The sequence below is a fragment of the Pantherophis guttatus genome, chromosome 3, assembly GCF_059756535.1.
Source record: "Pantherophis guttatus breed Tessera chromosome 3, ASM5975653v1, whole genome shotgun sequence".
NCBI classification, from domain to species: domain Eukaryota; kingdom Metazoa; phylum Chordata; class Lepidosauria; order Squamata; family Colubridae; genus Pantherophis; species Pantherophis guttatus.
This window is the reverse complement of record NC_142065.1, coordinates 169,276,905-169,300,158: the sequence shown is the minus strand read 5'-3', so window position 1 is coordinate 169,300,158 and position 23,254 is coordinate 169,276,905. Positions and strand designations below refer to the sequence as shown.

Below are 23,254 nucleotides of genomic sequence, written 5' to 3'. Positions count from 1 at the left end.
AAAATTCTGTCAGACTGATATTTTTAGCAATATAAGTAACTTTGAATATATCTTTCTATCTCAGAAAATTACTTCATTGAAGGATATTGAAATGTTTATAGTTTCCAAGTTATAAATCACAACAACCGAACACTTTTCTGTTAAACCATTTATGTTCCTATGAGATGACCAAACAAGTATCCTGTTAGATATTGCATAACCCCCTAAAGTAAAAATCAAATAATATATTTTTCAAATAAGGATACTGTTAAGCAACACTAAAAAAAATTGGAGATTTAAAGTCCTATATTCCCAAATGCTTTATAAGTATTGTAGACAGGCTATTATAGATCTATACTATAGAAAGAACTGGAAGAAAGTGTTTATTAACATTATGTCTTCTTATAAGTTTCTTCTATATAATTTAATTTAGAGTTTGGAAATCACAGAATAAATATTCAATGAATCCAATAAGACAGATGTGTAAGGTAAGAGATTTGGTAAAAGACAACAAAAGGAACTAATGAATTTTATGAATTAGACAGACCATTTTCTAGGTGAGGTCACAGAGAAAGTCTTTTTCCAGTTAATTATGTTTTAAATACAAACATATTCTAATACTAATAATGCAACCACTTTCTTCCCCCTATTAAAATATTTCATGGAATATCTTTCCCTTCACATTTTAAATTAGTTAATCATAACATTTATAAATTTATAAAGGTTGCATTTATAAATGAAAATATTTACTTAAGACGGAATATTGTTTCTGCATGTTCTTCCATTTGCAAATAAGCTTCTTTAAAGCAGCCATGACAAGAAAGTCTTCTAGTAGATGAATGACTTCCATGGTTTGAAGGGTGGCTTTGGCAGAAGACTTTGCTTGTGGCAATATAGCAAGTGAAGCTTTTCTCCAAAAATGTGTTTAATATTATTTACAGGAATACACTGAGTGCAGTGCTGCTTACTGACAATTAATTTTAATTAATTTAATTACTTTTAATTTTTATGGCTGAAAGTTTTAACTGTTTTATATTGTGCTTTTGGCCACCCAGAGTTGGCCAAATGAAATGGGTGGCATATAAATTGAATAAATAAAAATTAATTGTGATAAATTATCCCTATCAGAAGATTTTGCTTTTGAGGATCCTTATATAAATTAATGGTGTTACTTATTGGTCGATCCAAATTACATTTGCTGGAATTTCAATCCTCTGAAAACGTTCTAAAGTAGCTCTTGCAATAACTTTAAAAACAAATACTATGAAATATTTTATCATGGCAATAGGCAAATGTCATGAGCCATATTTGAGTTTGTGACAACTATATAACTGAAAGACAGGATCCCACTTGTCAGCAAAAGTTGATGAGGAAGCATTCTTACATTCATAAGATTGCTATTTCACTTAATAATTGGATTGCCAATAACAGCATCATGTAGATTGACAGCCAAAATGAATTTCTGGACATCTTTCAAGCATGTTATAAAATCTATTTTATTTTTTAAAGCTTTTAATAAAAGATAGAATGCAGAATAAAGGAACTCTCCAGGATTTGTTCTATGAAGAATAACTTGTACAGATTAATCCATATATTTACAGTATATATTCTATATTCTGAAAATTACCAATAGATTGTAAGTAATAAAATACACAAGATAAAAAAAATCAAGTTATCAGAGCTTGGAATTACAAAACCATCCATTACACCAATTGAACTTATTTCTAATCAAGTCATTTTGAAAAGAAGAACAAATACTGCATCGCTTTGATTCATTTCACTGTCCGATGCATTTCTCTTATGAAAGAATATATGTAGCTCAGGGTTAAACTGTGAAGTTCTTGGTGCTCTCTGCGTTTGATTGTCTGCTTCTAGACATTTAATTAACTGACTAGGTAACCACATCAACAGAGCTAGCGAGTCTGGGGTTTGCTCCCTGTTTATTGCCCATTTCTCAGATTTCTTGCTTGCCTTTTTGGGCATTTCATTTGGGGAGAAAGAGAACCTCTGGTACAAAGGAAAAAATGATCCAGGATTTGTTTCTGTACTATCCAGGTAAAGAAATTAACTACAAAAGAATGAATTTTTAAAAGGTAGGAACTTGTTTGCTGTCTTGAATTGACAAAATATGTACATAGGTGGAACTACCAGGCGTCCACATAGCAGATATACAGACCAGCTACATTGGTATCCCATGGTGTCATAGTAGCCATAGGGTGAGACAAGAATGGCAGCAACATCCAGTACCACCAAAAGATAAGACAGATCCTGAACAGCTAGTTCAATAAAAATAACAAGTTCCATACCATCAATATTCACACTCTGACAGTCATCAGATACTCTGCTGATATAATGAATTAGCCAAGGATAACTTGGAGGCTGCCAATGTGAAGAACTAGAAATTCCTCAAAACGTAGAGATTTCCATCCAACATCCAACCCCCAGCCAGAAAGAGAACAGATCTGGTGAGTGTCAAAGCCACTGTCCTGGATATAGCCTTCTAACCTAATAGGTATACAATGAGAAATTCTAGGGTGTGGCTACCTTGAGTCTCTTATCTCTTCCCTCATCTAGCTCTGGACTGCAGTCTCCTAATTTGGGTTTCTCTATGGAATATTCTGCCTCCTTCCTGAAAAGCTCCACTATGTCTTCAGATGCACATTCCATCACACTCATAAACTGGGAGTGTGGCTCCAACAAATCCTAGGAATATCATCACAGCTCTCTGTCCAGAAATGCAGTGCAGTGCTAGGAAGAGCTAAGATACTGTGCAGAAGTCTCAAACTCCCAAGCCCAGGCCATATATCACCCATAAATAAATAAAATGTGGGATAAAATCTAATAATAGCAATAACGATAATAATGGTAAAAAGTCAAATTTAATTATAATGTTAATTCCATTTCCATTTTTCTTTAATTCACTAAGAAATAGTGAAATGCCTTTTCACTGTGCTCTTCTTTATGTACTCTTACTGTATTTCATTAAGCTAGTGTAAGTTAGTTTTCAAAAGACGTTGTAACTGTATTGTAATCATTTGCCCTGCAAGGTATCTGTGCATGCTTTCTATTTGGTCAAACCAGATATGGTAATCACACTTATTAAAAAAAAAAAAAAGGTGGGTAGGTTATGAAGACACTTAAAATAACAAGGTAAAGAAAACATGCAAAACAGAATCCAATTTTTTCCAATATCTATAACAGCATTGGCCATTGGAAGTGTCTTTATTTTCTTCTTCTTATAATAAACTATATGTGGAGCCTGGATAGCTCAGCAGACTAATGTATTGTAATTTAACTCCAGCTGTCTGCAATTAGTAAGTTTGAATCTTGCCAGGCTCAAGGTTGATTCAGCCTTCCATCCTTTCTAAGGTAGGTAAGTTGAGGACCCAGTTTGTGGGGGCAATAAGCTGATTTTGTAAAAAATATACAAAAGTATGAAGGCTATTGCTTAACGCATTGTAAGCCGCCCTGAGTCTCTAGAGAAGGACGGCATATAAATCAAATTAAAAATAAATAAATAAACTATATGTGTACACTGGGAAGCAAAGGGTGAGCTACATGTGCTCCCATCTTAATCTCATGACCGGAGAGGGAAAGAGCTTCGACCAGCTACTTAACTATATCTTCCATAGGGATATCCTGGAGAAATGTTCCTGGATTTTTCTTTCCTCTGCATCTTTTGCACAATCCAGCTCATGCTTTCCTTTGCTATCTTTCCCCCCACAAATCCAACTTGATTCTGTTTTGCTCAGTTTCTGGAGAGTTACCGTGTTTCCCCAAAAATAAGACCCTGTTTTATATATTTTTTTTGAACCCTGAAATAAGCGTTTGGCCTTATTGCCATGCACTCAAAAGCCCGATTGGACTTATTATGACAGGATGTCTTATTTTGGGGGAAACGGTATTATGCCAATAGCCATAACTCCTTTTACACAATTTCTTTCTACATTCTGTTGGATTGGAAAAGAATAATACTAAAAGGTAGTTTTACTATTTAGAGTCAATGAGTTATCTCTTACCAACAAAAACAAAAGATTGAGAAGTGAGAATGACGGATAAGTGTATAAAATACTGAAGCTGCATTTTTTAAAAACAGACTGGTTTATTAGTTTTACTAGACCTGCTGTTTATTTTTATTTTGCTTAAATGTAAGAGAATTTTATTTATTTTGATGAAGTACTAAATGATTTTTAAACATTTGTTTGTTGTCAATATTTAAGACTCTATTCAAGTAAGTTATTCAGAAATATTTTTCAGCCCTGAAAATACACATAGAAGAAAAATCTCTGTGCATGTTCTAGAGATCTATTTCCTTCCTTCCAAAAAGAAGAGTGGAAGTACTTATCTAGAGCTAAAAAACAAAGGAGAACAAAGTCTTAGGACAATTTCAGGAACAGAAAGTGTATTTAAATTTGAAAAACAAGTTACATTTTAGTGTACATCGTCATATTTTGTTTCTGAGAAAACTCTTCAAAATATTTTGCTTTTGTAAATGTCATGACCAGAAGATACGTTTCTGAAAATGCTAATTGTTTATCTTTGTGTCAGCAATTTTTAATCATCTCATCACAATATCCACAAAACAGATTTACTAGCTACTATCTCAAATGTCACTCTGCTAGAGGTGCTATGGGAGTATTTAGTAGTAAAGGTCACCATGCAGGCATATATACTAAGGCACTTGTCAAAGTGGAATTATTATGACTTGTCTGTATAGGCAAATTGATATAAACACAGAAGAAAATAAAAATTTCACACTTGATGATTAAGAGTTATGTTAGAAAAAAATAAGGTATGACTTCCAGCACCAGGTATGAGTACTGCTTTCTTTGTGTAGAAATTAACAATACAATCATAAAATATATCAATTCAGAAGTCTTACTCCTAGGCTGTTAATTCGACATGACCATGCTAAACTCAAAATATATTCATGTTATGGAAGATAAGTGGGTCATCCAATGGCCTGCAAAGTAATTGTTTATGTTTACTCATATATCAGTGGAGTGTTATCCTAGATAACAGTATACAATTGAAGGTTTAAAAGCTTGAATTTTACCTGAAATCCCATTTATTTATTTATGGAAAAATCTCATTAGGTTGTAATGACAGCTTGTGACTCAGTTGTCAGTAGTCCAATACAGTTAGTTTCATTCAAAGTTGTGACAGTGCTGACTGTCTGACTGAGTGATACTATTGGTCCTCGAAAGTTATAGCTATCACACCAGTTCCAATGATTACAATCTGGATGCTTGGCAACCAGTTTACTTAACAATGGTTGAAGCAACCTATAGTTACATGATTGCCATGTACAACCTTACCTGCCAGCTTCCCACAAGCAAAATCAATGAAGAAGTTCCAGGAAAGGCCATAAGTTGCTCCAGTAAGTCTTCCTTGCCCAACTGCAGCCACCCTTGGGCCTGAAATTGCTCTTGTTCATCACTGCAACCATCTGCACAGCTCTCCCAACCCGCCTGCCAGCCTGCTTGTGACTTACAATTTCCTGCCTACCTCCCATTCTGATTTTGCTTGTGGGAAGTCAATATGAAATTGCAAGTAAGTCCTCTCTTAATTATTCATGTTCCTCATGCAATCATTTCATCCTCGCAGACACTAAGTGATGTAGTCATGTAATATCACACTTTACGACTGCATCATTTAGCAATAGAAATTCTGGTCCCAAATCCCATTGTTAAGTGAGGACCACTTATATTTCAACTGTTCAACTACTTGTATTTGAAGAATATATAGACTTCTGTAGTCTGATTTGTAAAATATAGTGAAGAGTTCTTGAACGATTATGAAATGAAACATTAGCTCTATAGCAACCAGATCTTTCTTACATTAGCCATATCTTCCACATATATGGGAAGATTCAGTCAAAAAACATCACTAGGAGGCCCCAGGAACCCACTCATATATTCATAGAGACATATAGACACATGCACAACATACAGGCACTTAATCCAGAGGCCAAATCTTTTAATTTCCTTGCTTAGGAGTGTCTAAAAATCACATATTTGTGCAGCACCCATTATAACCTCATATCGAATTTCATTTATTTATTATTATGTCAATTATTCTTGGTTATGTTCTTATGATGTTTACTGGCTTTATGTAATCTGCTTCTTTAAACATTAGGTTTGGGGTCCAGCCAATTCATTGATACCAACCCTGCAGTTCTTGATTCAGGCTTCTCTAGATGACCTTCGTCAGGATACTTGCTTTTAGATTTAGCTTTCTATCTATTAAACAGGATGTTGGTTTTTCTGGACACTGTAGAACAGAGTTTTAGCTTTCGTGTTGCTTTATGCATAGCTGGAGACTCATTTGTTAACAGATGTCGAAAGCTGGAGATTGGTATCCCTTGTTAGCACCCCATGGCCCTCTGCTATTGGACTCTGGACAGTAAGAATTTTTAGTGTTCAGATTTATTAGCCTGCATTCTTCCTAGTTAAAATTAATGTACAGTGAAATTCACACCAGCACAAAAGGTAATTTCAGACACTTAATTAATCCCTACTTAAGCCTTATTTAGATAGTGAAGGTGATGATACATTTCCTTATGAATGAATCTCCTTTTGCTAACATCTGAACCTAGTGGTCCTTCAAGAAGAATTTATAATTCAAGGTGACTAAAAGCTTCACTAGTTGGGTCATGAGTCACATTCTGTCCAATCCATTTATAAAGAACATGATAATGCTGTCCAATTTACAAACAGTGATGATGCATGGCCAAACATGACTGAGTCTTCATCATCTGGAGAAATTCAAAGAGAGCTTCTTTCTGTAAACAAAGAGAATTACATTTTTTCCTTTTGCAGAAACAATTACTTTGACTCTAAAAATAGAACCTCCAAAGAATACCTTGTTATTTACCTATATTTTAAAACATGCTATCATTTCTGGTATTTTTATTTCACTTTATTATCTATTTAAAATATAATATATCATAAATGGCAAAAAAAACCCTGTTTTTTGAAATTATGGAGGTAACTGAACTACATAGACAGTGGTTTGACATGAGGCAGCTTCTCATATGTGATATTTGCTCGGCTATGCAAAAATATTCAAGGAGTGCCTTGCGAAGGGCATTGGCGCAAACAAAACACCTCTCCTCAAAGCATAAAAGCAGCTGCACTTCCCAGAAGGTTCAGTACAGCTGCCTTAAAGGTTGTTACCAGATGTTTGATTCACTTCCCTGACCATCTCACTTTTAACTATTTTTGTGTCTGCACAAACAAATAAGCAAGGAAATCAAGGGAGCACTTTTGGAAGATCTTAATGTCTGTATAAAGCTTTTCTTTTAAGGAATCTGGGCTACAAACTGTGTATTCCAATTCTATACCAGCCTGAATACAGCAATGAAATTTCCAAATGATATTAACAGAAAACTCATCATTGTGTATTATAATAATCAAGTGAAATATGACTAGGGCATAGCTGGGACAGTCTGAAAATTATTCACAGCTTAAAAGACATTAGCTACATTTATAGTTGACTGGAAACCTTCTATGACTTTTTTGCATACAATGAAAAAAAACCTTGTGATTTATTTTTCTGATGATTAGACAGGATAAATTATAATCTATGGAAAGAAAAGTAAAGTGAGGTAACTTTATGAAGAGTATTGGAAGTCACTTCTTTATATCCATTTTTTTTCTTTTCCATTTTTCTCCAACTTTTTTTACTCGTACTTTTATAGTACAGATACTTTTAAATCCTTACTATATATTAGTTCTTTTTCTTTAAAAGTTTTCATTTTATATATATTCTGTATCTTGTGTGTTGTGTGTGTAAAACTTTTAAAGAACAAATACAGGTACTAACAGCTATATATTACATATAGATATCCAAACACAAATCAGAATGTCAGAACATACAACAAAGCAAGACTACCTCAATGAAATAAAAAGAACTTATAAAAAGAATTTACATATTGCCTGATTTTAGTTTATTGTCCCCATAACTCATTGTTGATCATCTAAAACAGGGGTGTCAAACTCACGGCCCGAGGGCCAGATCCAGCCCGTGAGTTGCTTTGATCTGACCCGGGGAACGGGGGGCTTCCTGGAAATAGCGAAGGACCGGCCCATGGTGCTTCTGCCAGTGAAAATGAAGTTCGGGAGGGCCACACGCTGGCAGAGGTTGCAGGTGGTCGTTCCAGCCAAAAATGGGGCTCAGGAACCCATTTTCACTGGCAGAGGGCTTAAGCCACCACAGGTGTCCCCCCCATAAGTGAAATCATGCTGGCGGTGCCCACTCTGACCCCCCCCCAAGATCAAACACAACCCTGATGCGACCCTCAATGAAATCAGACTTTGACATCCCTGATCTAAAAGTACAAAAAGAAATCTGGAGGGTACACATATTTTCTTCCTTCACCCACAGACATTTTTTTAAAAAAAGCTGTATCTTTTTGTGGGCTTGCTCAATAGCCATGTGATTCCAAGAAAATACATATTATAGTTAAGGAAATAGAAGATGATGGCTGAAAAGTGTATCAAGCTACTGTTGTCACCTCCTTAACTCAAGTGCATGTTATCCTGGGGTCATGTGAACCCAATAAAATACACAGCTTCTTTTAAGAATATGTCAATTGACATTGTAAGCACAGCTGCATCACTTCTGATGCCCTTTTCCACTTCAAGTGCACCTCAGAAGAAAAAACAATTATGCACTATTTTATCAGAATGCTATTTCATATTTCCTTCTCCAGTAGATTGAAAATGGAATCAGCGCTGTGAGGGAGTTCTTTTGCAAAATGGAACACAGCACCAACAAAGAGACTACTGTTATCTTCTCTGTATTTCCAGGTAGGTTTTTTATTATACAAAAATTACCAAACTTACTTATTTTCCTAATTTTTACCTTAATACTTATCACTAAGTTTATGCTAGTGTACTGTGCCATGCTAACATCTATGTCTGTGCATTTATCTAATCTCTAAACAGTCCTATGAACAATTCTGGTCTCCTAACGAAGTCTTAACCATTATTTAGCCATCTTCATGTTAACTGGGTCTATTGCTATTAGCTACTGTTCTGAACTGCTGATGAAGCATTGGCTTTGCAATTTTTCAGTCTGTGCTGGCGTGGGGAAAGGAAAGCCACTGTGCTGGCTGGTGTAGGTTTTCGGGGTGTTAAAACTGATGGGCTCAGCTTCCTCTTTCAGCTGCTCTGCTGCTGGTGTGTTGAAGTCCAAGCCTCTTTCTCCTTCCCCATCAATTGCCTACTGAGTTGAAGGGTGATTTTTTCTCTCTCTCTCTTTTTTCCCGTGTGACACAAATCTTCTTCCAAAACACACCTACACATTCACACTCTAGTGCTATTATTGTTTTCCTTTTATAGTTGGAAACCAAGCATGGTCCAGTACACTTCAGGCTCCTCTTCTTCCAGTAAAGAAAACAAAGGAAAAAGGAAGAGCTCATGCTGGCCACTACAAGGCTTTCCTTCTTTAAGCATTAGAAACAATTTTTCAAAGCAATTGGACAAGCAGGAATTTGAAGAAGTCTTTCTTTTCCCAATAAAAATTATTGGCTGAGCTAATCGTACTTCTAAATAAGTATTTTCGGAAAATATTAAATTTAGAAAAAAATACAACATATAGAAAAAACTCCAAAATATACTTTAAAAAACACAATGAAATAGAACAATCCTTAAAAGAAAAAAAAATCAAAAAAGAAAAAGATAAAAATTCCCCCCAAATGAAAAACTACTTTGTACACTAAACTTATTGTCACTGGTTTACTAATACCATATACTATACTATAATCAAATACAAAACCTATTGTAAAAGTATCATAAAAATCTATCTAAGTACTACATGTAGCTTTGATTAGTAGAGAATAATGCTACTTCCAAGAGCCCTTTGCTAACTTGGGGAATAATGTCATCTACCTGCTTGGCTCTCACTCTTTCCCCTATCATCTCAAGCTAAATAGAGGAATGGCTATTTTCATTCTAATCAACTGGAGATACATACATTTTTTTTAAAAAAATTGATTTATATGCCGCCCTTCTCCGGAGACTCAGGGCGGCTTACAATGTGTTAAGCAATAGCCTTCATACTTTTGTATATTTATACAAAGTCAGTTTATTGCTCCCATTTTACCTACCTTAGAAAGGATGAGTGAGCCTCGTGAGATTTGAACTTGCAGTAATTGCAGGCAGCAGATGTAAGTGGATGTTAATAACAGTGCTTTAGTCTGCTGAGCCACCAGAGCTCCTTTTGTTTATTGTGGGTTATTAAGGGACTTACTTTGCCCCATTCCTGGACAGAATAAATATAAATGATATTCTTATTTAGAACAAAGTAGCATTGTTAAAAACATGTTTGATTTGAGTCAAAGCATTGCAACTAATTGGGAATAGTTTCAGGTGCTATCCGCATATTATCCTAACTGACATGCCCGAGTGGAGGCAGATTAAAGTTATCTTTAGTTGTTCTATTAAAGTAGGATTAAAGAAGTACGGTATTTTATTTATTTTCATCATCATTTTTATAAATAACTCAAGGCAGAAAACATTTCTAATAGTCCTTCCTCTTCCCATTTTCTCCACAACAATCCTGAGGAAGACACTGAGACAGAGCGACTGGCCCAAAGTCACCCAGGTAATCCTGAAGTAGGACTAGTACAGGTAGTCCTTGATTTACAACATTTCGTTTAGTGACCGTACGACCTACGAAGTTACAACAGTGCTGAAAAAAGGGATTTATGACCATTTTTGAGGACGGTGGCAGCATCCCCGTGGTCATGTGATCAATTCATATGCTTGACAATCGGTTCATATTTATGACGATTGCAGTGCCCCCGAGTGATGGAATTTCCTTTTGTGACCTTCTAACAACCAAAGTCAACGGGAAAACTAGATTCACTTAACAACCGTGTTACTAAATTAACTACAGTGGTTCACTTAACAATTGTGGCAAGAAAGGTCATAAAATGGAGCAAAACTCATGGAACAAATGTTTCACTTAGCAACAGAAATGTTGGGCTCAGTTGTGGTCGTATGTTGAAGACTACCTGTGCTCACTTTGTAGCTTGAGGCCTTAACCAGTAGACGAAACTGGCTTTCTTTTCCCACAGAAATTTTTTGCAAAGATTATGATCTGGCATGCCCTTGAGAATGTAGTTGCTGATGCAAATAGGTGATGTGAACTGACCAATTCCTATCATCTGCTTTAGATTGCTGAGGACACACACAAACATATTATCCTTTGATCATTCTTGTTGTGATTTTGCTTGGGTTGCTATGAAGAACAAAACAGATTTTGCTTGGGTTACTGGTACATGATCCCAGCATCAGTCAAGTTTACATGGTTCTTTTCAACATGAATTTCACAATCTTTTGAAAAATTCATGAAATTAACACTTGTTTAGGCAAGTGCTAGATCTGTAATTGTGAGCAAGTCACAGGTATGGAATAGCTTCACATGAATGGGCTATGATTGGGCAATTTGACAGGTGGCTAAACACATGTCAATCACCTATTGTTGGAGAAAAACCTGTGAGAAAATCATAATTTCCCATTTTATTATAACAAGGTTGAAACTGGTTCATTGTTTACTCAGTCAAGATTATGAAATTAAAACTCTGTCTCCAAATAGCTTATTTGTAAATATGTGTAGAGCCTAGTCAGTCACAGAGAAGTCATATTAGAAATCTCCAAAGGCAAAAGACACCCCCCCCATTGCCAAATATAATTTATTTATTTATTTATTATATTTCTATACCGCCTTTCTCCCGTAGGACTCAAGGCGGTGTACAGTCAAGAAAAATACAGACACACAAACATCATAAAATTGATAATTAAAATTATTACTTTAAAATATAAGCTATATCAACTTATATAAACAAAAAAAACTTGAATCATTTTTATTTATTTGTATACCGCCTTTATTATTTTTACAACTGAAGACAGTGAACACATCCAACACACTTCCTCCTCCTATTTTCTCCACAATAATCCATTATGAGAAGATTACAAGGCAGGCCTCAAGTAGTTTCCTATATGGATATAAATGAGGTCATAGTATAATAAGCATCCATAATGATATTTTAAAAAATATATGAACTAAGCAATTTTTCTTTCTGTTGTACAGTGTAGGAAGCAATACTACATGACGCTGTAATATGCCCACAATGCCATTTAACTCAAGCAAACACACTCTATTTTCCATATTACAATTGAGCCTGGAATTTTGGTTGCAAGTCACTGCGGTCATAAGTTGAGTCATCATGTGATTGGCCTCAATTTTTCAATTATTTTTGCAAGCTGTTAAGCCTGAATTCAGCTTAGGTGTTTTTTCCAGAAAATGGCAAGAAAGTCATAAAATGTGATCATGTGACCGTGGGATACTGCAACCATTTGTAAATATGAGCTGGTTGCCCAGCATCCAAAATAGGATTACATGACTGTAGCGATGATGCTTCAGTTGTAACTTTTGAGCATTTATTTTATTTATTTATTTATTATTTTTTGGATTTATATACCGTCCTACTCCCGAAGGACTCAGCCAAAAAGATAAAACACACAAATTACAAAATTTTAAAGACAATATAAAAACCCATTAAATAATTTGTCCCAAAAACAAATTAAAACACTCCTAATGTTTTAAAACAATTTACAATTTACAATTAAAAGGGAAGTTAGTCCAGGCCAGCCTGTTGAAATAAAAAGGTCTTGAGGGCACGGCAGAAGGTGCGTAAATCCAGGATCCTCGTATCTCCGGGGAGGGGGGGGGGGAGCTCATTCCAGATGGCAGGTGCCCCCAGAGAAGGCTCTCCTTAACTCTTTTAACTTTGAATGGTCATTAAGCAAACAGCCATAAATCAGACTACCTGTATATTCATCCTTCCCAGCCCCACTTGATAGGAAGATTGATACACTGGATGGTTAATTTTCTACTGGCAGCTGATGGTAGCTGGGAGGGAACTTGAAGATGGGATAATCTCACAATTGCTTTCCTTATCTTAATCAAACTCATTAATATGGCAGTATAGGCCTCTGCAATGGGGACAGCAAAATTTTTCCCACCATACATTCTGTTGGCTGAAGGATTTGTTATAGTACTTGAATGTGCCTGTGTGGCTTTGCCCTCAGTAAAATTAAGTCATATTTCCAGTCAATTTGCTTTAGTATATGGCAACCGTGCAGAACTGAAACGCAATGCATCAGAATCAACCTGTGCTTGATTATATTCTAAGCTACTACATTAGCCTAAATGGAGATGTCTCCTTTACATTACTGGTGAACTAGAAGGATTGTCTTATTTTTGCTGAGCATATAAGTATGAGAAAACGTTATTGAAAGGCATCAGTTGGCAGGAGTTGCAAATAGAGTGCTGAAACAAAATAATGAAAGAGAGTGCTGAAAGAAGCAGGAAACTGGAAGCTAGAGCCCTCACCTCAAGGGAGATAGGGAAAAGTCTTCGTCCTGTCAGCTCCCACCAACTACAATGGAGGGCTGCTATGCATAAGGCCTCTCTGCACTGAACTTAAGTTTCTACATGCAGAGGTAAATGGCTTCATTCTGCCATTCCACTCTGCATGTAATTTAGCCTGTAAGTATACTAACTGAGGAATAAGGATTCAAAGTAAGCCTGCATAGATTTCCTTCTGCATAGCTTTCTTCTGCTGTCAATCGGTACAGGCCGTTTATGAACCCACAGTGTTGTTGCAAACAGGGAAAACAGCTGCATAGCTCAAGAATCTCTACTTCAGCTTGCAAGAATTGGGCTAAACAGATACAGTACGTTTCCAGCAGTGCAGTAACCTATGCGCATTTACCTGGAATAAAGGTTTTACCACAGCAGAGCTTGTTACACAGTGACAATACTCAGATTTATCCTTATCGAACTAATATTGCTACTATTTTTATCTATGTGAATGTGCAAACATGAGTTTCCAGGAGAAGGGAGAAATGGTTTATGCCTGTATAGTATATGCAGATGAGGATCAATTCATTTTAATGCCTTATTTAACAAGCAATTAATTACTCAGTAATGATTACTTAAATCAGTTATCAGTGTAATGTTTTGTTCTGGCCCTGCTCTTTTCTGGCAGGTGGTCTCTGCCCAGTATATACAAGTACACATTCATGCATTACTATATTACATGCGTGCCTTAGTTGGTGAACAAAATCTATGCAGAAATTATTTCAACAGGAGTTGATCACTCTAAGTGACAAGGATAAGAAGCTGACTCATGTTAAGTCTGGTGTCTTTATACCCTTATTTTCAATGGAGGGTGGGTGAGTGTTAACTTTAAAGTCGCCATTGTTTTGGACAGGCAGAAACTTTACATCAGTCATTGTCCAATAAACTTCATTTTGCGTTTAAAAAAAAAAAAGAGACACTCAACTATTTTACCTTACAGGTTATGAACGCAGGGACCAAATCTACATGTCTGAAAACCCTTGGGTCACAGCAGAATATTATAAATGCATTATTTTCCATCTTTCCAGGCAAAGTCCATTTTAAATAACCGTTTAAAAATCAAGACAGCCACTCGGAGCAGAGAGCCTCCCGTCTAGCGCCCACCCCTCCCCTCCCCTCCCCCTCTTGCTTTTTTTCTTTTCTAAGGCTGGAGGCTTTGAAGCATGGACGCAAAACAAGTTTGCTCAGTGACCTGCAGGGTGACGGAAAATCCTTGCCGGCTCTGTAAATGACCCAGCACTGATACTCGCTGTTAACGGTGCACTCAGCAACCTTCCTAATTTCCGTTATGCAGCCTGACATTTTTGGACCTACGGATTGGAGCTCAGCCCGGAGCCAACCAAAGCGGGTTTTTCCTCCCCTTTTCAAAAAACAACACGAAGAACAACAGCAGCAGCAACAACAAAAAAAAACACAAACAAACCACAAAGCAAACCAACCACATTTCTTGAGCACTGAAGCAGGTAACACAGATCGTAGGAAGGCGGGGAAAGCGAGATGGGAAAAGAGGCCCCGGACGGAGACAAAAGGCTCGCTAAACCAATAAACCGCAGGGCCGGGAACTTTTCTAATTGGCCGGCTGGTCAAATCCCAGGCTCTTCAAGCACTGGTGGGAGAGGAATAAAAACAAAAGCAAATGCCGCCGCCTTAAATAACGACTTTTTTTTTTCTCCCTCCCCCAGCAGGTGGCTTCGTTGCGAAGCGCCTTCAGACAATGGGAGCCCGAGCAGCGTTCCCTGGCGTCGACGAGCTCTTCGCTTCTCTTTTTCGGCGTTGGCATGTCTTCCCCTTCAGTCCGCAAATAAGAACACCGACGAGCTTCTTCACGCAGATTCATTAAACATCACTTCAACTCTCTCTCTCTCCCCCCTCCCCTCCCTCCCCCCGGTCCACCTAAAATCGCATTCGCGCGCGTGTTGCTCGTGCCATGCCAGACACACCCTGCCCCCCCCCCTTCCTCCTCCTTCCCCAGGCCCGGCAATCATTTCCAAGGCTTCTTCGGCGCATCTCTGGCTGCGACTGCAGCACGGAAGCTCAGCCTTTGGCTGTGGGGTAGCAAGCTGTGGGCGGCTGCCGGCCGAAGCGAGGGCCGAGCTGAAGCCGGTGGTTTCTCATTGGCCGCGAGGCCGGCAAGGGAGAGCCGAGGAGGAGGAGGGTGGTGGGGGGGGAGGGTGGAGAACAGAGGAGGAGAAGCCGCCAGCGGCAGCCTCGCACAAGGAAAAGCGCACACGCACGCACACACGCGGGCGCGCACACAGGCAGCCAGAAGCACGCAGCGCGAGCTAGGCAAAAGCTGCTCCGGTATTGTTATCCTTGGGAGCGAGCGGAGGCGGCGGCGGCGGCGGCTGTTACCGCTGCTCGGGGAGGCTAAGAAAAGTGAAGGAGGCAAGGGGGAAAAAAAAGAGAGGGAGTCGGGACGGAGCATGCAAGAAACAGCTTAGCCGGCATCCGAGCAGCGGTGCCAAAGCACAGTTGGGGACGTGCTAAGAAGGGGACCGACTGCTTCAAGTCGCCGGCGAAGGCAGCCTGAGAAACAGGAAGCGGGGCTATATTCCAAGAAGGAGCCACTACCCCCACCCGCCCCGGATTTTAGACTGAGTAGCCCGCTGCCTTTTGTGTGCGCGGACCGTCGCCGGTACCCAGGACGCGAGGGGAGGGCTAAGGAGCCGAGCTGCCGCTGACCTAGAGCCCAGTCGCCCTTTCCCTCGAGACCAGCCCTGCCGATCCTCCGCCGGCCCCTCCTGCCTTTCTCTCTTCTCACCTTGGGCCAAGACGGTCGAGCCTCCCTCCTCGGCCCGCGGACTTTTCGCCCCGTTTAAGCGCTCTCCCGTTGTGTGCATCTCTTCTCCTCCCCTGCCTTCGCCTCCATGTGCCGGAAAGCGGGAACGCCGCCTCGGATCTGGCCGCCGCTGCTCTGGCTCGTACTGGCGGCCCTGCAGCAGGTAAAAGGAGGGCGAAAAGAAAGAGAGAGAGAGAGAGAGAGAGAAAGGAGCTGGGCTTGGGGGCTCTTTGTTCCTGACGATCCCGGCGATGGGCGGTGGCGGGGGTTGAGGGACGCCGGCGATCGGACGGGATAACTGGAACTGGGGAAGGGCGACTGCTCTCTCCAACGCCTTGTAGGCTTGGTGGGCCTGCGGTTCAGGAGGGCACTGGTGCGGGTTCTGGAGAAGGGGACTGCAACTGCAGTTTGAACAGAAGCAGCCTTGGGGAAAGAGGCTCGAGCAGAAGCGCCTCCACCCCCACCCCGGCAATCCAGGGAGAAGAAGAGTCGGGGTGCATCGAATAGGAAATAGAGGATTTCACATTGCAGAGCCGGGTTTAGGTTGGCAGCAGCGGAAGCTCTTGCTTTCTTGGCTTCTTACACGGGGAGTTCCGTTCTTCTTTTCTAGGGCTGAGCAGAGCAGGTGGCTACTTCGGCGTCAAGTCATACTTGAGGGATAGGTCAAACCCAGAGAAGAGGTTGGGGAGGAAAAAGGATGATAAGTTCGAGCCAAGTTATTCTCTAACCCGCTGTTGTGGGGTATGGCAGTGGGCCTTCCACGCGTGACAGAGAGGGGAAAAACCCCAAAGGTGGCTGGGGGGAAGAGGGCGCCGGTTGCAAAGAAAGGGACTATCCGGATAATTATTATAAGGAAAGGCCAAATAAGGCAGGTGAATGAAATGGAAATTGCGAACAAGGATCTTTTTTTACTTGAAGACTAGAAACGGGACAGTCTTGGCGCCATCTCTTCCTAGGAGAGGAGCGTGGGAAAGGAATCGCCGCTACCACCCACATCTTCCCCTGGGGATTATGGAAATGATGCGCCTTTCCTGCGGGCGGCCAGGAAACGAAACACGCGCGGACTTGGTGATTTCGAAGTCTAGATAGGATGATGGAAGTTACGTGACTAAGAAAGTTGGGCTTGTTTTCGGGTTTTTTTCCCCTCTCGAGTTTGAGAATAGGGTGCGGATTCTGTTCACCAATAGGCGTGGCAGGGGCCACCCGTGGCTTTGCTTTTCTGACTGTCCGCTCAGAGCTCACACGCGCTCTTGCCTGGGATTCACTACGGCAGATGCTCCGCGTTGTTCCTAGTCATGCAACCTTGGAAGGTCGAACCCGGTGTAACATGGCACAGGCTGTCCCGTTTACTATTTCCGACTCCTTCGCCGTCTTCCTCGGTCCACTCACCAGAAGGAGAAAAACCGAATTTGAATTCCTTTCCCAAGCCTACCTTTGAATAACGAGGGATTCAACGTCGTATTAGCGGCCTAGAAGCACCGGGCAAGGATCGGGTGGCAGTGTGCCAAATAGCCGTGCACCATCCACTCGGAGGGGGTCAGGAAATGAGCCCTGAATGACTTACAAAAGTAATTTACAGTCCCCAAAGTTGCAGTGGGTCAAACGTGTTTATAACGCCCCCTTCTGTGGACTCAGGTCCTGTGAAGAGAAGAGCGCTAAACTGTTATTTCGCCCCTCAGCTCTATCCACTAATCTCTTCCCCGGGAAGAATTTAATCAGCCTCCGCCTCCGCTCCCCTCCTCCCCAGCTTGGCTCCTGCTGTTTTCTGCTGCTGCTACTGCAGCAGCTAGTGAGAATTTCCATCGGAGTAACCTGGGTTACTTTGGGTTAAAGCTTATCACCTCCCGCAGCCAACAGAGGCTGGGCTGGCAAGTAGACCCAAGGCTACTCTATCTTTAGTTTAGGATGAACTTCAGTCTCTTAGATGCAGGAGTGCAGGCATGGATCCGCTTATTCGACCTGCTACTGTTTTTCTATTTGCAAATTTGCAAGAAGGGATGCAAATCTGTCCTTATTGAGAGTTTAGCATTTTCAAAGTTGGGGTTGTCTCTAAAAACAAAGGTTTTTACATTTGCTGAGACTGAAGGTTTGCAAGCCACAGTGAATGTTGATAGATTCCTTATACAGTACATAAAATTGTGCATTGATGGTAAAATGTGGTGGTCTCAACTTCCCTTTGTTGAGTTTATGATCAGTTGGAGATAAAGCTTTGCATCATTTGTGAGTAAAAAAGGAAATTAGGTGCATCTTCCAATAGGGTTGGGGACTAGGCTGAGGGTGAGAGGATGAAAATTACAGGAGGTCTGAGCTTTCTGAAATAAGAGTTTAGTTATCCCAGACAGAAAATGCATGGGTGGTGCAGATTTTGGAAACTGATAATAGAGTTGTCATGGCTCATTAAATGAATGCGTGATGTGCATGGAATTGTCCTGGGCTGCAAGGGCAGTCCAGATAATAAAAGGGTCTTTTTGCAGGATTGTATCTTGTGAAGCAGATATTAGTTAATAGAAGCCATAGACATCTGTCTGAGTTGAAGACTTCTGCATTTTAGTGCTTATCTGATGTATCCTGCCAAGAGGGAATGTGGTTGGTTGAGGCAGGTTTAGATTAAATAATCTTTATTTATTTGATAGCAGGACATGTGCCTTTGAGTTATGTATGTGCTTGCAGGAAAGGTTGGAAGTTTCCTAGGGTTTCCTTGAATTGGTGCCAGGGTGAGACATGCAGAATTGACACTAGTTCTTTGGTCAGTGTAAAATTTTCATCTTAGTGCGAAAGACGAAAGGAATACATTTCAGAGACAGATGGTACATATCCCTGGCTCTTAATGGCATTTCTGGTTGGAACATATTTTTTAGAAAAGGTAAAGGCATTTTATTTTCTCTTTGCTCAAGAAAAGAGTATTTCTGGTTGTATATGTGTTACTGACTGGGCTACCTTTTGGCACTGGATAATGTCGGTTTTAAATATTGTGTGGCTAGGTGATTAGGTACAATTGAGCCTTAATCATGGCTATGGAGCAAAACTCTATTCTGCAAATATGAACTGGATATACCATTCAGTGCCTCAAGGTGGGGAGGACTTTCTCTTGCTATTTATCATTTTCTTCTGTTAATTTATGGTAGTTTTGATGGTTTCCACATGCATTTAAGGTGTTTAAAACATTTAATATTAAGCATTTGGAGATTTTTCCTTTGGGTTCATATCTCCAGTCTCTTTCATTTCCATCTTCCTCCTTTGAAGGACTGTTTCATATTTCTAGATTTAGAAATAGTTAGAATTTGAACTATTGATCTTTCCTTTAAAGATAAATTCATATTTGTATCAATCTGCCTAGAATACTTCTTTCTTCAGTTATCCCTGGTATTTTTAACATATTAGTACTCCAGATTTTGGTTAAGACAGGTTGAAGTCTGAACCATAATGTTATTCCATTCTCTGTATGTGTTCTTCCCAAGACTGTTTTTAAATTAAAACAGAAAATGAATTATGGACAGAGAAAGTTATATTGCTTTTATGTATAACTTAATGTCAGTGGCATGTCATGGTTGGAGAATCCAATTTCCTTCTTGTTTGGATATCCATTAAATCTGGTTAAGACTTTTCAAACACTGTGTAACAATGCTAGAATTTAGGAATGAATTCAGTTTCATAAACCTGGGCTTGGAAAATAGTTTTATTTTAACAGATGGTCCGGCTTCCTAGCTTTATTATTTAATCAGGATTGTTACAAATTAGAAATAGCTTAAAACTTTTGCATTATGTATATACCTTTATACAACAGAAAGTTTGAGGCATTGTTTCAAAACATGTATGAGGATTCTTTAACTTGATTGCCCTTTTTTCTTTATTTGCCAAATATTTCCATGAGATTTTTTAAAATTCTAAAAGGGGTGAAGTTCATAGAATGTATTTCGCAAAATATATTATTTAGGAACTTAACTGAAACTGATACTACATAGACATTGAAGATGAAAGACTGGATAGAATATTCTTAGATATTCTTGGACGTTTTCAATATATTGTATAGAATCTGGAACTTAAGAGAAAATATTACAAGAAAAATTATTTATAATATCAGTGCTTTTGAGTTTGTGGAAAGAATTAGTGTTTGAGGAAAACTGCAGAAAAATATTTTTTTAAAAAATGGAGAAAGGGGAAAGATAACATTGTGGTAGGCATTGGTAGGGAAAATATCTAACTCTCCAGTCTTTAGCAATACGTATTATTATTTATGTTAGTCAAGTTTCTAACAACATCATAGAATAGAAAGGTATACTAATACTGCAAAGGGAGTAGATTATTATGAAAAGTGGATCTTAGATTTAAAAAGAATACTAGCAAAGTAGAACAGATACACTTGTTTGTCAAGGATGGGAATTGGATCTAGTGAGAGATGACTGGGAACCATTTGTTCCCTGTTCATTAACATTTTCTGTAGTGCAAATCCATATCTACATCAATCAGTGGTTAAGATCAAGTTGTAAGGTGCATAATATAATATTAACATCCATTACATATAGTTCATATTAATCAGTAAAGAGGCTTAGGACTATGCTTCAAATTAACCTTAAGATACTGTGGTAGATTAATAGATGGAACCTTTTTGTACCAATATATTTCATTTATGTAGGTATATTTTTCATAGTTGTTATCTATTACTTTTCAAAAAAGGATTTTTTTAAAAAAGTTGTGTAATGTTACAGTTTTCTCCTCCGACTAACACCCCCCCCCCCAAAAAAAATTCTGGATAAAAAGTTCTTATTTCTGTTCTGAATAAATTTCAGTGTAAGAAATGTTATGCATATTGGGAAATATCCAGGATTTGATATTTTATTGCTTGTTTGTTTTGGTATTAGTATTAGTGATATCTAAATGTTAAAATCAAAAAACTAATGTTGAGTTTTTTTGATATCATTAATTTTCTGTGGAAGCTCAAAAGAAATAGTTTTTTTAGAGAAATGCTGTTTCCTTATTAAACAGGCAAATTTCAAATATGTAATACAGTATTAAATAAGAAACTAACACTGGGAATAATGGAATTATTTGACGAAATTCACGTTATGAATTTCTAAACATTACATAAATTAATGTTTTACAATTATTGTGATATAGTAGATAATATTATAAATAAATATGTAAAGCATATTTACATTTGAAAAACTTAATTTATTATTTAAAAATGTTAGCCTTAAAGCAGGGGTGTCAAACTCACGTCATCACGGCAGCATCATGTGACGTATCAGGACTTTTCCCCTTTGCTAAATCGGGCGTGGACGTGGCCAGAGTGTGATGCATCCAGCCTGTAGGCCAGGAATTTGACAGTACTGCCTTACAGGTTCAGCAATAATTTGAACAATTTTTGAATAATTTTTACTTCCTTGGCCTAAGCATACTATGAGAGAATTATTCCTTGGCTCTGTCATCCATGATCCTGTTCTATTTTGTGATAGGCTTACAACTGGATTAACACTCTGTACCTTAAACAGAATTTTACTGCCAACAAGGAACAGGTTTCTTCCTGTCTGCTCCACTCTCCAGTGTACCATAAAAAACTGCATTTGAGGGTTATGGAATCTTCCAAATCAATTGTAACAACTGCCTGGAAGAAGTGCCTCTAGTTTCCTCTCCTGCATTTGAATCACTTCCATCAAACTGTCAGGATCTTAAAAATCCTAGGATTTTGTTGTTGTTGTTGTAATTAGAATGGGCCTAATTTTCTGTAGCCATTGTTGCTTGCTTTGCCTGATACTTCCAACAGGTTTGCATGGTTTCAATAATTTTTGACCATTTATTCAAAAAGTCTATGGCTAGCCACAGTGCTGTACAGAATAGGACACCTGTGCAGTGATGTCACGACAGTTTTGCATATTGTATATCATGACATTGGACCCTATATGCAAATCAAGGGGCCAATATCTCCTCCCATCCCTGATAGATCCCTATGAAGGATTATCAGCATTATACTATGACAGAGTGAAAATAAAGTTTAGTATAATATCAGAAGCAAAACCTTGTAAATTAAAGTAATTCAAAAAGAAGGCTAACCATTCTTAAAACACTCTTTTATGGAAAGCAAAGAACCTATATTCCATTTGCTTCCGAAATCTTTTGGGCATATTATATCAATAAATACAAGAAATTCAATAGGACTGTTTTAATTAAATAAAGATGGCTGCTTGGTGACTTTTGCATTGCTTATTCTTGTCATATTTCTGCTTATTCTTCATTTAGGAAAATGATGTGTTCCATTTTCATACTCTGATTTCTATTTTCTCCTTTTTAAGGGTATGTAAAAAAATACATAGATTATCTAAAGAATTATGATAGTTTATGGTAGTTAGAGACTTATTATAGTTAATATGATTCATGTAGTTGACAACATTGTCCTTTTTGTCAATGGATAAATACTCTTATTTTACTGATATGTATGAATGGAAAATGTTTTTATTCCACTTAAAATTGGAATGTATTAGATTCATACCTTGTTATCATTCTAGGAGTTCAGGGTGGCTCAGGTTTTTCTTTGTTTTATCCATACAACAATCCTGTAAGCTTTGTCAGTCAAAAAGAGTATTATTGGTCCAAAGTCACCCTGTGAATCTCCCTATGGTGACTTAATGGTTTTCTGGAAATAAAAACAAAGGTGAACCAAAAATGAGTTTAGATGCTTCAGACATAATGTCCTAGATGAAATAGAACTGATTTGGACCATACCACCCTGAATCCTGATTATTATATAAATGCTTATCACTATATTAACAATTTTAGCTGATGCTTAGTCTTATTCTTACTATGCACTATTGTACAGCCACAATATTAAACAGGAATTCCTAATTTTGACTAAGTGTTGAGTACGTAGGACCAGTTATTGATAATTATGCCAGTGATTTCATTTTAGCATTTTCTTACCAAAAACTAAAATAAAAAACTAATGGTAACATTAAGGTCAATATGAGGATGGACTGGAAAATTAGTTTCTTCAGTAGCTTACAATAATTAACACAGAAAAGTAATAGTTTCTATTGGGGGGAAAAGTACAAACCTGGTATTAGAGAG

The 23,254-nt window shown here is 38.4% G+C and overlaps 1 protein-coding gene and 1 long non-coding RNA gene across 3 annotated transcripts in view; one reads left to right on the top strand and one right to left on the bottom strand.

The window, feature by feature from the left end:
* Positions 1 to 6,389: 6,389 nt before the first annotated feature.
* Positions 6,390 to 10,244, bottom strand: LOC117672730 (uncharacterized). Its single transcript, XR_004593335.2, has 2 exons — positions 10,094 to 10,244; positions 6,390 to 6,763 (listed from the first exon to the last, which is right to left on the bottom strand). It is a non-coding gene; the product is annotated as an uncharacterized LOC117672730 (long non-coding RNA).
* Positions 10,245 to 11,857: 1,613 nt separating this feature from the next.
* Positions 11,858 to 23,254, top strand: part of CDH2 (cadherin 2) — a 147,758-nt gene continuing 136,361 nt past the window's right edge. Inside the window, exon 1 of one of the 2 annotated variants that reach the window (XM_034429651.3) lies at positions 11,858 to 16,358. In XM_034429651.3, the coding sequence (XP_034285542.1) occupies positions 16,284 to 16,358 (75 nt within the window). In that variant the 5' untranslated portion in view covers positions 11,858 to 16,283. Of the gene's footprint in view, positions 16,359 to 16,487; positions 19,059 to 23,254 lie in introns of those variants that run through there. The other variant, XM_087890510.1, reaches the window with a different exon arrangement.